Here is a 14,915-nt window from a genome sequence, read left to right as displayed (position 1 = left end):
ACGTAGCTAGAGCAGTGAGGGACCGGTGGACCCCAAAGCCCTGCGGCCCAGGACCCTGGAGGCTGGCAGGCCCCCAGCCCCAGGCAGGAGAGGCGCAGCCCCCCGTGGGCCGGGCTGTCCCTGGCATTTCAAAGCCGAGTCCACGGAGGCTCTGGGGTGCTTGCCTTTCCCCAGATACCGGGGGTGGGGAGCTGCGGTTCCAGGAGACCTGGGTCTACAGGTCCTTCCACGCCTGCGGCCTCCCCACACCCTGGCGCTCCGCGGGCGAGCAGCCACAGGTGGTCGGGGTGGAGGGCCGAGGCGGAGCAGGGGGACTGGGAGCCGCTAGGGCACGCGGAGGCCACCCCGCCCGTCCGGGTGGGAGCCCCTGTGGTCTCGGAAGGGGACCCCCGAAGTTTCTGGACAGCGGCCGGGCGCGCACTGGCTGGACTCTGGCCGGAGCCGGGTGGAAGCCGCCCTGCGCATCTAGAGTGACCACCGTCGGGTTGAGCCTCGGGCTCCTCGAGGGCAGCGAGGCCCAGGGACACTTCTTTGGGGTTGTTTGGGCCCCATCTGGCAGCGCGCGTGGACACGGAGGGAAGGCCCCTGTGTCCGGCCGGGCGCAGAGAAGCGGCCCCTGGGGGCGCCCAGGTCGAGTTTGGGGCGCCCGGGGAGATCTGGGGAGGCGGAGGGGGCCTTCGAGGGGCGTCTCGGACCAGGGCGCTTGCGGGCGTGGAAAGCGGTCGCGCTACCCCGAGGCCGCTATTAAAAATACACCGCTCCGCGTCGCCATGGCGACCACGGCGGCAGAGCCTCCGCAGCGCCGAGTGGGACGGGCCCAGCCCCCCGCGGTCCTGGGGACGCGGCCGTGCCCGAGACCTGGGCGTGGGGCCCCGGCCTGGCTCCCGCAGCACCCGCCTGTTCGCGCTGCGGGAGGGGCGGGCGGGGGGCGTGCGGGACGCTCGCCGAGCCCGCCTGGGGGCGCCGCACCGCCCGCCCCCCACCCCGAGGGCGGTGCCCGCGGACGCGGGCGCGCTGTGCCCCCCGGAGCTTCCCTGACGGCCGCCGTGAGGTTGCCGCGGCCCGCGGCCGTCTGACCGGGAGGCTGGACAGTGCCGCAGGCCTGCGCCAGGGAGGCCGGCCGAGGGGCCCTAGACGGAAGGAGGGGTCCCGGGTCCCGGCCTGGGGAGGTGCGGTCACCTCCCGGGCCGGCACTCCGGGCTATGTCTGGCCCCAGCCGTGCCCGAGGGCCCACAGGCCCATAGTTAAGGTGAGCCAGTGCTCCAAGCAGGCGCGAGAGGGGCCGCCACACTGGCTGGCCATCCACCCCTCCAGGCTCCCCGCGACACCCAGGGAGGCTCAGGGAGGGCCGGTCCGTCCCTCGGAGCCCTGTAGGGCTGGAGGGGGCAGTGAGCCTTTATCAAGGGCTCCCACGGAGCCCAGCACCTCGTGGGGTGTGCAGCCGGCATTCGCCCTGAAACTCGTTTTATAGACCGTCCCGGCGCCGAGTAGAGACGCCATCCTGGGCGGCAGCTCCCATGGCCACGCTGCTCTGCAGACTCCGCACCGAGGGTCACTCCGGTGGCGTTTGTCCCTCAGCCGGGAGCGTGAGGGTTGATGTGGCTGAAGGCAATAGCCGGCAGCACGGGCCCCCACACCCCTGGTCCCAAGGTGCAAGGTGATGGGGAAGGGCACACCCAGGCCTGGCTGCCCTGAGTCTCAGGTCCCTCGTCTGGGAAGTGGGGGCCCGTAACCCCACGCAGGAGGCTGCCTCTCAGAAGTGCACTGCTCACCCGCACACAGGCAGAGCCCTGGCGCCCCTGCCAGGCAGGTGGGGGCCAGCTGGGCGTCCAGACCCAGGCCTCTGCTGGTGCCAGAGCGGATTTCAGGACAATTTGTAATGATGAAACACCAGGGCTCCCTTTATCTCTGGGCAAGGCTTTCTCAGTTCAGGGCAATTAATCCAGGAGCAGCCTCAGCCGAGTGGGCACCGCTCCTTGAAGATCAAAAGTGCCCAGGCAGGCGTTAATTAAGTCATTATCTCAGGGTGCTCCAGGCCCCCGAGACTAGGGAGCAGGCCTTTCCAGTTCAGGCTCCCCAGAAAGCGAGCCCACCAGCAAGCAGGGGAGCCACTTACAGTGTTGTTTTTAACCCCTGTTAAATATTTTTACAAACATAAATGAAGTTTAGAGTAGCCCAGAATCGATCTGTAAAGATGAAGACCTATGTTACCGGGCACTTGGTGGTTCAAGGAATGAAGGCTGGACCTCTACAGTCCAGTACGGGAGCCACTAGCTGCGGGTGGCCGTTGAGCATGTGAAATGGGGCTGCTGCAGGTTGGGGTTTGCTGGGCGGGCAAAACAGCCTCAGAGGACTTAGTCTGAAAGTAAAGAGTGTAAAATTTCTCATTAGTAATGTTTATATTAGTCACCTGTTATAATGATAACACTTTTGAAATATTGAGTTAAATAAACTATGATTGCAATTAATTTCACCTGTTTGTTTTTCCTTAGTTTAATGTGGCTACTAGAATTTAAAATGCCATGTTGCTCCAATGTTTCTATATTGGACAGTACTGGTGTAGACACCCAGAGCTCACATCTACACGGTAGAGCCACCCAGGTGACTGCATATGGGGCGTGAGCTGAGCTGCCTCCTTGGAGAAGCCAGCAGAATCCTGGAGACCAGCAGAATCCAGGGCTCAGGTCTCACAACTCCCAGCCTCAAGGCTGTGTGACCTCAAGCTGTTTAGCACTTTGGAGCCTCAGCCTCCTCACCTGGGTAACAGCCGGCTCAGAGGACTGCTTTCGGAAATGCTCACTCGATCATTCAACAGACATGCATATGCCAGGCACTGTGCGAAGACGGCAACCACACTGATCTGGTGCCTTCACAGAGCTGCCGAGTATATACTATTTCAAGGGAAGGAATTGGGGTGGTCAGGGAGGCCTCTTTGAGAAAGCCAATTTCGAGACAATTTAGATGGAGCCTTCTAGGCAGAGATAACAGCAGCACGAGCAAAGGCCCTGGGGCAGCAACCTGCTTGGCTTGTTCAAGGAACAGGGGAGGGGGATGTTAGGAGGCGATGAGCTGGGAGAGGTAGGCATAGGACAGCTCACTTAGGCCATGAGCCCAAAGGAAGGAATTTGGATTTTATTCCAGAGGGATGGAAGCCATCTGGCGGGGGAAAGACAACCCGAGGTGGAGGAGGGGCCCTGGAGTAAGCATTCCTTTCCCAGAGCTGGTGCCAGTCAAAGTCAGAGCTGCCGGCAAGCGGCCACTGGGAGCCATTCAGGTGGCCATGACCCCACCCCGTGGTCCCACAGCTGGGCACCTGGCCCAAGAAATGGCCATATCCTCAAAGGGTTCAGAGCAGCACAACTTGAAGTTGAGAATGTTGGAAATCACCTAAACCCAGGTGTGAACAGACAGTCCCTTCACCCTTGTCCTGTTAGGAACTGTGTCCGTTTGAGTGACAGCTGCCAAGACAGTTTCCTAGGTGTGGATACCGAGGCTCGTTCACACCGGGCATCCCCAGGCCGAGTTCAGGTCCGAGTCTTCACTACGGGAAGTGGGTGTGGGCGTCAGGCTGCTGGTCAGCTCCTCACCCAGTGTCCAGGTTTGTGCTGTGTTATCATTTGTCTAAGAAACTCAGTCACTTCTATTTTAAAACCGACGTTGAGGTAACAGAAGCCATGTTACTGGGCTGGGAAGTGGCAGGTCCCCTCCGTCTTCAGGCTTGAAGTTCTCTCTGAGCCAACAGTGGTGCCCACAGCAGCCCTGGCCTGGGAGCTCAGAGGGAGGGGCTCAGGTGGGGCGTCCATGTCAGGGAAATCCTGGGTCAGGAGCCCGAAAGGAGGACCTCCACTCCCTGTCACGAAGAGAAGTCGCAGCTCACTCCACCCTCCAATTCTGTAGACATTAAGACTCTTAGTTGTGACAAGAACCCAACTCAAAGTGGCCAGAGGAAACAGAAGGCATTGGTCCAGGGAATGGCCAGGCTCTGCAGTGAGCAGCTTCAGGTGCGGCTGGATCAAGACCCAGCCCACGTCCTGGCTGGGTACTCAGCTGGTTAGAGTGTTGTCCCGATACGCCAAGGTTTCGGGTTTGATCCCTGGTCAGGGCACATACAAGAATCAACCGATGAGAGTGTAAATATATGGAACAACAAATTGATGTTTCTCCCTCTCTCTAAGTCAATCCATTTTTAAAAAGACACAACTCATGTCTTCAAGACTAGTCCTCGGACTTCATCTTCCACTCTCTCCACAGGGGAGACGGCAGCCAGCAGCCCCCCCCCAACAGCCTCCTGGATCGAACTTTTCAGAGCATCAAGGCTGCGTGTCACAGGCCCACTCTAGGGGACACAGTGCTCCCCGGCTGGCCTGGCTGGACCAATGCCCAGGACCTGTTGGGTCTCCTCCAGGAGAGACCACCGCGCCCCGGCCGGCACTGAGAGGGAGGCGCTGGGATGCAGGGCTCGCGCTGTCCCGAGAGCCCTTCCTGACGGTGCCCTTCCTCTCTGAGGGCCGCCATCTGCCCCTTTGACCTTGACGAGGGGGTTTGGGCCCAGCTGAGGGTGAACTTGCCAGCCCTCCCTGCCCGCGACTGCTGGAGAAGCATTTCCATCTGCGGCTGTTTTTCTCGACAGGAGGGAGCAAAGTGCGCCAGATAATCTTTTCCTTGTCCTGCCGTGACCCTCGGCTGTGGGGTGGAGGCCAAGGCCTCCCGCAGCCCAGCGTCCCCCTGCGACAGTGCGAGGTGAGAGGTGCGTGGGTCCCTCGGCTTCCTGAGGGCCTACTGTGCACCCACGGGGAGCATCGGGGGGCCCTTATGTTGTAGGCAGGACGGAGCCCCGGCCCAAGGCCCCGGGGAGCCGGTCCTGGCTTTGAGGGCAGCTCCACCGCTGCTGGCTGTGCAAGCTTTGGCAGGTGCTTCACCTCTCACAGGGTTGCTAAAGGTCTGCCTGAGACGTCTCAGCACAGAGCCCGGCCCGGCCGGCACAGACGCACTTCCCTGGCCCCCTGCGGAGAGGACTCCATGCAGGGATGTCGCACACAGCAGGTGCTCAGTACACGCAGGGTCCACCCGCACGCAGAGCCCCTGCAGCCCTGCCCCCACGGCCCTGGCGGCCTGGCCACGCCTGTCGGACGGGTTGGGGACAGTCCTGTGGGGTCACCCTGGCCCCCGGCCACCAGTTGCTCCGCTCAAAGCCCTAGAGTGCAGCCCAGGTCACAATGCGCCCCTTACCCCGAGAAACCCGAAGTGGAACCACCCGGCACCCAGGACCCCAGCTCTGGTCACAGGGGCTATTCCTAGCTCTGCTGACTCAAGTGCCGCTGTGTTGTCCACACACAGGGTCTGTCTCTCTCCTGTTCTGACGGCCCTGAGACACATTCGTCCAACAACACACGTTTACTGCGCCGTGGGGGACACAGCATGAGCCACACTGACCCTGCCCTCTCAGCGCTGACGTGGGCGGGGGCTCACCTGCCCGCACCTGCCTGTCTCGGCCAGGCGCTCGGCCTCGGGGAACTGGACTGCTGATGCAGTGAGCCCAGGGCTTCAGGAGGGGTCTGATTAAGGGCTCTGCTCTGTGTCGACACGGCCCTCTTCATAGCAGCCTCTTTGGGCTGATTCCCTCATGGTGACAAGACAGTTGCCAGACACCACTCGTCTTCCCCGTTCACACTGAGCCAGGAAAAACAACTCTCCCAAAGGCTTTCTCCAGAGACAAGGAAGCTTCCTCAGACACTCCCTTGACCAGGACGGCCCTGCTGCCCATTCCTGCGCCCAGCCCACTGCCGCCGATGGTCAGAGTCTCCGAGCTCGTGAGGCTGAGGCCTCTGACTGACGCAACAGCAGCATCTGACCCAGAGGTCACACCCTCCTCCTGGACACGGTCCTTCGCCGGCTTCCAGGATCCCCACTTGCTGATTTTCCGAGTCCTCCCAGGCTGCTCAGTCTCCCCTCCATGGGGCTCCTTCCCCCTGGTGAGCCCAGGGCCCCCTCCTGTCCCCTCTCCCTCCCTGGGTGCGTGGACTGGTCTCAGCTGCCACGGCCTCTGGGCTGACGATTACGCAGCAGGACCTCAAGCCCAGACCTCTGTCCTGGGCCCCAGCACCTTGACCTGGTATCCAACAGACTCGTCAACCTTAACACGACCAAGACAGACCCCCGGCATGCTGCATCCTGGTCCTGGGACCCCCGACACCCCTTGTCCTCTGGCCACTCGGCCCAGCATCTCAGAGCAAGCTTGGAACCTCTCTCCCAACATACTGTGCCTCCTGTCGGGCAGGAAACCTGGTTGACTCACCCCTCAGTGTCTCCAAACCCTGACTTGTCCCCCTAAAGTCCCCACCCTTTCCCTTTCCCCTGCAGTCTGCTCTCAGCAGGACAGTGATCCGTCCATCAGCCCAGGTCCTCCTCTACTCCCAAGTGACCCAATGGCTCTGGGATGGGGATCCACCAGAAGATGCCCGAAGGGCACCACCCTCGTGAAACTAACGGCCAGGTGATGGGGACAGGCTCCTGCCAGCACCCTCCCTCGCCATGAGCCTCCCCGAATTGCAAAGCATTTTCCTGGCAGATAACAGATAACAGGTTATCAATAATTCTGTGTCCCACCAGGCTCCCATGGCAGTGCTGACGTGGGCAGAAAGCAGACGCAGCCACTGGGGCCCAGGATCGCTTCCATTAGCAACCTCAGGCTCTGGCCCCAGCCCAGCTGCCTCTCATGAGTCTGGAGTCAGGCCGCCCACTCTCAAAGCCCTAGTGGCCTCCACTCGAGGAGCTCCTTCTGCAGGCTGCAGGGTCACATGAGACCAGGCGGCTGGGTCCATGCGGCCAGACTGAGGCCTCAGGTGTCAAGGTATGACTAGCAAAGACCCCAGAAGCAGCACGGCTGGGGGATCCTGGACCAGGGCAGTTCAGCCCCCAACAACCAGGTCCAACTTCAGGCTCTGTTTCTTTCTAGCATGTTCCATGGAAAAGTCATGTGACGACTCTGGACCTCAGTTTCCAGCAGTAATGACAAGGAACCCCAAGACTGAGAGACTAAAGCCACAATGAAAGTGGACCACCCCCCATTTCTGAAGGTCAGGAATCAGGAGCGGCTGGGCCAGGTGGCTTGTCGGTGAAGCCGGGGAGGCCAACAGGAAGCGGGGACTTGCTGCCCAGGTGGCTCCCCAACAGCTGTGGAAGGGAGGCCTCTGTGCCACTTGGCCTGCTTGCCTGTCCTTACAACAGGGCACCTGGCCTCCTCAAGAGCCAAGGTGTCCTTGATGGCCTGTCCTCAGCATCCCCACAGCATTCCACTGTCACTCAGAGCAGACTTGCTCCCCAGGGGAGGGGACAGCCAAGAGTGGAGGTCACTGGGGCCCATGGGGGAGGCTTGGCACAGGCGTCCCCCTGGCCTCTCAGGAGAAGTTCTGTGGCCTGAAGACCTCCCGGCCTCCAAGAAGCAGCCCCTGAGTCTTCTGATGGGGAGGAATCGGTGAGTAGGGGCCTGGGCTGGGCCTTTTATAGTGAAGGGACTCGTCCCTTCTGGTGGTAGATGTGCGGAGGGGCCTGACTTATCACTTCCCTGAAGGGTCCCTCCAACACCTACCCACCCAGCTCCGAGGGCCCACGGCCCACCCCGTTACCAGCTCAGGGAGAAGGGAGCTCCCTGCACACCTGGCCTCCTCCCAACCAGCCAGGGCGGATGAGACTCCACCTTCAGAAGGCAGCCTGCGGCTGAGCCCAGGCCAGGCCTCACCACGTCCTAACCCACGGCGCCTCCGCTGCGTCAGCTGAGAAACGGGTGACGACACCAAGGGTGTTGCAGGTAAGTCACGGCAGCACCCAGAGGGCATCTGGTGCGTAGGGGCCACCAAGATACCCAGGGCTTGTCAGTTCCCCACAGCAAAGCCTGGCAGCCCCACTCAGAGGTCAGGCCGCCCAGGTAGGTGCTGGGAACTCCCCCGCCCGACCCAGAGGAAACCCTGCCACGCCTCCCAGCCAGCGAGAGTGGACACCCACGAGGCCCGCCTTAGTGTCTGAGCTGCCACAGAGCAGGACCGGAGAAGGCCCACCTGGACCCTGCCCACGACTGACGGGAAGGAAGCCAGGCTCCCCAAGGGCACCTCTTGGTCCAGGGGCCAAGGAGGAATCTGAGAAGGCTTCAAGGAGGAGGAGGCATTTGAGCGGAGCCTTGAAGGATGGCAGCCAGCATGGGGCTCCCCAGGCCGGGAATTTTCCTTCCAGCCTGGGCCCCACCCGTCTTATCTCCCTCTCGGGGAAGCGGATCCCAGGGGCCTTCCCGAGAAGGGCAGCTCACCCTCCCCCGCCTTTGCCGCGGGGCTATGTCACCCGTCTGGAATGCACTTTCCATTCCTCCGCCGCCCCTCCCCCTCTCCCACCTCCTCTCACCCCTTTTCCTTCCCCTCTCCTCCCCCTTCTGTCTTAGTCCTGGTCCTCTGCCCCCCCCACCGCCCTCCCAGTGCCAACCCTTCACTCCGGAGCTGCCACTCCTCCGGGGATTTCCAGGGCTCCCCGTCACCCAGTAGCCTGGGGCAGGAGGGAGGAGGCACCCTATAGCCTGAGGTGGGGTTTCCTCAAGAACCTCCCCCAAACTCTCCAGCCTGAAGGGGAAAGGCAAGCTCTCAGCATCTCCTCTTGGCCAGGGACAACCCCCCTGCAGCCAGAGAGCCCCACCCCTCTGAACCTCAAGGCCTTTCTCCTCATGGGGTTCCAGCTCCAGGAAGTGACTGAGCCAGGGCCTCATGCGTCCTGGTGGCCTCCTTGGAGGAGGGGGCATGTCTCCCCCAGGCATCCCGCCCACTCATGTCCGGGGCAGCATTCTGTGGTCCCAGGTCCTTCCACCTGCCCACCTGGGCACCCCCAAGCCTCTAGCTGGTCCCAGCTTTCACAGTCAGTCTCCCTTTCCTTGGCTGTGGCCCCAGCAGGGGGCTGGACGGGGTGTGGCCCACAGGTGTTGAGAACAGGACAGAGTCCACATGAGGCCACCTCCCTCCCCCATGAGCAGCCCTGCCCTTTCCACCTGCTTCCCAAGGTACACTCTCCTCCCCAGGCCTCTCACCTGCCTCAGCTCACTTTCCGCTCCCAGTTGGTCTCAGGAGCCATCCTGGACGTGGTGAGAGCCGCACAGTGCTGCCCTTCCCTCCGAGTCAGCCCAGATGGCTCCGCAGCCCCCACGCTTGCCCCCCTCCCCACACGGTCTCGGGTCTCAAACGCCTGCGGGCTGGTGAGCACCCATAGGCCTGCATCTGAGTTTGCAACATGGGCCAAGGCTCAGGCCTGGGTTGCACTTGGAAGGCCCCTCCCAGCTGGAGGCGAGCACCCATTGGAGCCAGTACAGCCTTGGGTGAGGGGCCTACGGAACTTCCCAGCCAGGCACCCACCCTCGTGGCCTGTGTGAAGCTGAGGCACCTGGTCAGTTCTGCAGCCTGCCCAGAGTTGGCTTTGGAGCCTTCAGCAGCCCTGAACTCTGGGAGGGCAGGGAGGGATGGGTGTGCGGGGGAGCACTCCCACAGGTTCACCTACCCTCAGGTGAGGCCTGGGGTTCCCCTGTGGGCCCCCACATGCACATCACGGTTCTTCATGTCCTTCCCACCTCCAGCTCATCCTGCCCTCCCTGGCTGAGACCCTCATTACCCACATCCTGATGAGGCAGGTAAAATCAGCTGGGGTAACTCTAGAAGCAACAGTGGTCTGCCTTTGTGCATCTCCGGGCCCCACCAGGCGGGTTGGGGAGCAGGGGCCCAGCTGTCAGTTTGTCCCTGAGACCCCGATCCCACGGTGACCACTGGTTAAATTGCATGAACAGTCCATGAGTACTTTCAGTGGAACCCAGGCCACCATGTGCCAGGCCCCTGCTTGGGCCACACTCTGCTCTCCCTGATTCTCAGCCTACAGGTGGCAGTGGATGGACCAGTGGCCTCAGGAACAGGTCTCCACGGGGCTGAGGGGCAGGGGCTGTGGGGGCCCAGGTGAGAGGCTGGTCAGCTGCGCCCAGGTCTCCTAACCCAGCACTGGGCCGGCAAGTAGAGGGCATGAGAGCCTGAAGGGTGAGCCACCATCCGAGCTGACCCTGGGGCACTGCCCACTGCCCCACACTGCCTCCCATGCCCTTCTGCAGGGGCCTTCACTGGGCCTGCAGGTGTCTCCACACTGTGCCCTCTGAGGAGGGACCTGGCCCGCCTGCCTGGGTCGGTTGCCCGGCCCATAAACAGGAAGTTTTAGGACCAGGGACAGTCCAGGGTGTCAGGGGCAGGCCCAGGTCCCAGCCCAGTGTCTGGCAAGAAAAGACCACTCCTGGGCAGGAACAGGGAGGGCGGGTCCCTGGCCCCCGCACCCTCGCCTGGGCCTGACTCCCACGGGCACCACCAATAGGCAGGTGACTTCCCTTCTCTGAACTCCCCCGGGGCTACGGGGTGGGTGCCCAGTCATAGGGCCTGACGGTTCCCGTGCAGGCCAGTCACACTCAGTCTCAACACACGGGGCAGGGGTTGGGGAGCTGTTCTGTGTCCATGCGTCGTCCATCACCAGCCAGCGAGGCCTGGAGCAGGACGCTGGGAATGGCAGGGCCCACCCTGAAGCCCTTCTCAGCCTGGCCAGGCGCCAGGCGCTCACCAAGGGCTTGCTGAGCTATCGAACCAACGAACCAATGAAAGCACCTCCTGGTGACCACAACACAGATGCAGATGGAGAAGGCCCTTAAGGGCCTGGAACCCCAGGCTATTGCATCTTCCCCAGGTTAATGAGCCCCTTCTGCTCCCCAGCTAAAACAAGGGGTCCTAAACGCAGGGTCCCGCCCTGCCCCCCGGGTCACAGGGAGAGTGTGATGTCTGGGATGGAAGCTGTCTTGGCCAAGTCACCCTGGGCCAGGACCAGAGCAGCCATCTCTTTCCTCTCCCCAACACCCCAAGGACCCACTGGAGCTCCAGCAGCTATCACCCTATTTCTTGACCGCCGATCACCCTAACTGAAGGGAAGGCTGCCACACCCACCAGTGGGTTGCATTGCATCCCAGAAGGTTCCTGGCCTCCCACAGCTCCATTGGAGTCTGAGTCCTGGGGCCTCCCAGGAGAAGGGGGAGGCTGCTCCCCTCCACAGAAGCTCTGGAACCCCCCACCCACACGCGGCCGTCCTGGACACGTCGCCCTGGGTGGCTGCCGTGTGCCCATCCCTGGCAAAGTGGGGAGGAAGACAAACAGGGCCCCTGGGCTCACAGGTGGGGTGTGGGGGAGGGAGAGGAGCCAGGGACACCCAGGTCTGGGGTCGGAGCTCCGGGAAGAGGGGGACATGTAGCAACATGGGCAAATGGGCAGGTGAGGCCCAGAAGGGCTGGGCTGGTCTCTGTTTGCAGGTTCCCAGGGCCCATCTGGGGCTGGACTCCAGGGAGGGGTGAGGGGAGCAGCAGACAGTAGGAGACTGGTGACAGATGCCCAGGGGCCCTCAGCAAGGGGTGGCTCTGGAGGTGACCAGAGGAAGCCAGAGGCAGGAGCTAAAGACAGAACCATGTGGGGGCGGCAGGCACACTGAACGAGAGAGCTGGTCTGGGCCAGTGCCCACAGCTGGGAGAGAAAGTGACCTTGGGCAAAGCCCTTCTCCAGCTCAGGGGGGTGTTGGTCTGGCTGATGCCCCCTGGCCCCACCTCCCGACTGGCCCTCAGACATCCCACCCCAGACCAGAGCATCCAAACTTCAGTGTTCAGGGTGAGGCCACAGCCTAGGCAGGGGCACCCTGGGCCCATCTCCCCCACCCTCCCCGCTCCCTCCCACCCAGCCCGTAAACACTGACATTGTCTGGGTCACCACCCCCTCCCCCCGCCACGGCCACTTGCAGAAGAGCAGCCATGTGGGATACCACGGGCGACAGACTAATGTGCAGAAGTCACACGGGGATGCCTGAATTCGTGAGGTTCCCATCACAGTTTTCGTCTACAGAAAATGTGAAGCACAAGTATTCCCAGGAGTCTGGACGCGTGACCAGGGCTTTCTCCTCTGAGGCAGGTAAAATCAGCTGCGGTAACTCTGGAAGCAATGATGGTCTTACCAAAAGCAAAATAAAAATTTCTTCTGACTCAGGTGGTATGAAGGGTTTAGAGGCGCGGGGGGGAGAGGGCGCAGGTCGGCTCTGGCATGCCCACGGTGACCTGGCAAAGGCCCCTCTGTCCCCAGCTCTCAGATTCCTTGCCCAGCTAAGTGCCTGGGGCTCCTCAACTCAGCAGCTCAACTCTTCTGATCCAAGCCGTCCCTGCGAGGTTTTGTGTGGGTTTGGAGTCAATCATGCATTCATTCAACAAATGTTCGTATCTCTACTGTGTGCATGGGCCTGGGGGGACAGCTAATAGGGTCCCCGTGCTGAGGAGCCCCGTCCTGACGTGAGCAGGACCATGACTGCAGGTGGGGTCTCCCTCCCAGGGACCAGAGAGACACAGCACAGCGACATGTGCTCACTGACCCCCAACAGAAGCCTGTCTAGGTCAAGACTGTGGTCCTGGAAGCAGAGGGAGTGGTGATTTTAAGCCCGGGCTTCAAGTGCTTTGCTCTTCTCCCATCAAGCTGTGGGGACCGTGTCCCCTCCCTGAGTCCAAGTGGGTCGGGACGACCTGGATCCTGCTGAAAGTGACACTGTGCGACTTCTGAGACCAGACCCCGAAGCTGGGGGCTTAGCCCTGGTTGACGTGAAGTTGCTCCTGGAGCCCTCGGCACCAAGTCCGCTGCATCCAACTGTGCATGGAAGCCCACGCCACCCAGAGAGGCTGCAGCTCTGTGCTGTATCCCCAACTCGGGCCCAGGACGAGGGATGGAGACGTTCCTGCTGTCGAGCCCCCGGTCACTCATGTCCCCCAGCGGAGGCCTAGACACCTCGGGTGGAGACCATCCCAGCCTGCAGGACCCGTAGCCAGGTATTTCTGCCTCTAGCTCCACGGCAGTGCTACAAGCAATTGCAAACCCCACCAGCTGCCTGGATCAAGGACACATCTGTCTCCTGGACCACTGGGGCCCCTGGGCAGCCCCTGAGCGCCCCTCCCCTGACATCCTCCCAGGGCAGCCCGGTGGGAAGGGGAGGGGACACATCACCAGGTGTCAGTTCAGAGGGGGTGCTGCAGCACCAAGGCGGGGGTGCGGGAGGGGTGCTCCAGGTCGGGGGCAGTTGCAGGGCCACCCTGCAGCCAAAGAGATGTGGACACACAGGCTGCACACTGGACATGTCTGGGAGGCGTCGTGAATGTGTGATATGGTTGGTGCTGTCCACGCGACACCTGCACCCAACACTGTGCTGACACCCATCACCCGCACACACAGCCCCAGGAGGCGAGGGTTGTGATCCTACTTCACCAATGAGACGGCTGAGGCCCGGAGGAGAAGGAGCTTGCTGATGCCACAGAGCTGGTGAGAAATGGGACCAGGACACGAGGTGGGTCAGGCTGTTACACCCGTGGTCCTGTGCCCTCTGGCGCTGGCATGGTCACAACCTGGGAGGTCAGGGACTCCCCAGCTCACTGTCCAGTGCATACCAGAAATACCCCAGCCTGACTTCTCCAACTGGGGCAGGAAAGGGCAGTCTGACTAAGGAGGGTGGCAGGGAGGTCTGTGGAACGACACAGGGCTCTGTCCCTGAGGCTGACCCAGTGACCTTCCACATGGCCGAAAGTCCTACACATGCACTGGAAGATCCACTGGATACATGCAAGTTCCACCTTTGTTAAAATTCCCATGAAAAGGGCATTCGTGGTCCCCAGTCATGCTATGGGTCTTAGTCTCTCCACCCAGATTGAGAAACTAAGGGAAGCCTCCCTGCCCTTGGAGCTCAAGTTAGAACCAGGCCAGATGAGAGGGGTCTGCCCCAGGTGTGGCTGGGCCAGAGAAGTGAGTCACCAACTTCCTAATTTTCTCACATCCAAGGAGGCGAGCGGTCCAAGAGGGGTTGGTGACATCAGGACAGGCTTCCTGGAAGGGGGTGGGGATGAGCTACACTCTGATGAGGCCACGGCAGACTCCGGGGCCTGTCTGGATCTCAGTCCCAGGGACCAGAGCCCCTGTGGCCTGCAGCAGCCATGAGAAGGCTCCAGAAGCCAGGACCTGGGACCCCCAAGTCAGACCAAGTCACCACAGCCGAGGGCCTCCCAGGCAAAGGAGTCACCCCTCCCCGGGTCCCTGCAGTGAGCCTGCCCATCTCCCCAGCCTAGCAGCCGGGGGCCGGGAGGGAAATGCCCAACCTCGGAGTGAGTCACCACCCGCCCTCTGATTCAGCCACCCCAGGCGGGTGAGGTGAGGCCGGGACTATCCCTGGCAAGGTTGTCACTGAAGGCCAGCTGCCCAGCAGGGACAACTGTGCAGCTGGGCCACCAAGCTCCTCTTGCCTGTTCAGCAACCTGTCACCCCCATTTCACAGATGGGCAGCCGGGGCTCAGAGGTGCCCACTCACGAGGCCTGTGTCGGGCAGGGAAAGCGGGGCAGCCCTGGGACACCATGGAGCCCGGAGTGGCCACAGCGAGAGGGCTCTGGAGGCCACCTGCTGACTTCTGGACTCAGCTCAGGTCTGTGCTCCGAATCTTCCAGCCGATTCCAGCCTCCAGGAAATGCTGTCCCTGAAGAAGCCTGGCCACCCCCCCGCCAGGACAGTGTGAAGGGCATGGGAACTGTAGAGGGACAAATGAAGAAATGCCACCGAGTGTCCAGGGCTCCCAGGCTGCCGCCCCAGCCCAGGTCAGAGGACCATGTGCTCCTTTCCAGATGCATTTGGGGTACTTTTCTAGGCTCTTTAGAGAGAGGAGGGGAGGCCACAACCCCCAGGACACCAGGTGGGGTGGACAGTGGCCCCACCAGTGTGGGCCCCTTCCCCGAGCCTGATCCTCCCAGGGTCCTCGGCACTGCCCTGGAGATGGGGCAGGAACAATTGCCCAGCCTGTCATCTCAGGCACA

The 14,915-nt window shown here is 62.0% G+C and overlaps 1 protein-coding gene across 1 annotated transcript in view; it reads right to left on the bottom strand.

Annotated features, from left to right (window-relative positions):
- Positions 1 to 2,183: 2,183 nt before the first annotated feature.
- PRKAR1B (protein kinase cAMP-dependent type I regulatory subunit beta) overlaps positions 2,184 to 14,915 on the bottom strand; it is a 79,547-nt gene continuing 66,815 nt past the window's right edge. Inside the window, exon 10 of the mRNA XM_081135289.1 lies at positions 2,184 to 2,359. Coding sequence (XP_080991415.1) covers positions 2,249 to 2,359 — 111 coding nt within the window. The 3' untranslated portion in view covers positions 2,184 to 2,248. The remainder of the gene's footprint in view (positions 2,360 to 14,915) is intronic.

Source organism: Miniopterus schreibersii, assembly GCF_964146895.1.
Source record: "Miniopterus schreibersii genome assembly, chromosome: 4".
NCBI classification, from domain to species: domain Eukaryota; kingdom Metazoa; phylum Chordata; class Mammalia; order Chiroptera; family Miniopteridae; genus Miniopterus; species Miniopterus schreibersii.
The sequence above is the reverse complement of the archived record's forward strand: the minus strand, read 5'-3'. Positions and strand labels throughout refer to the sequence as shown.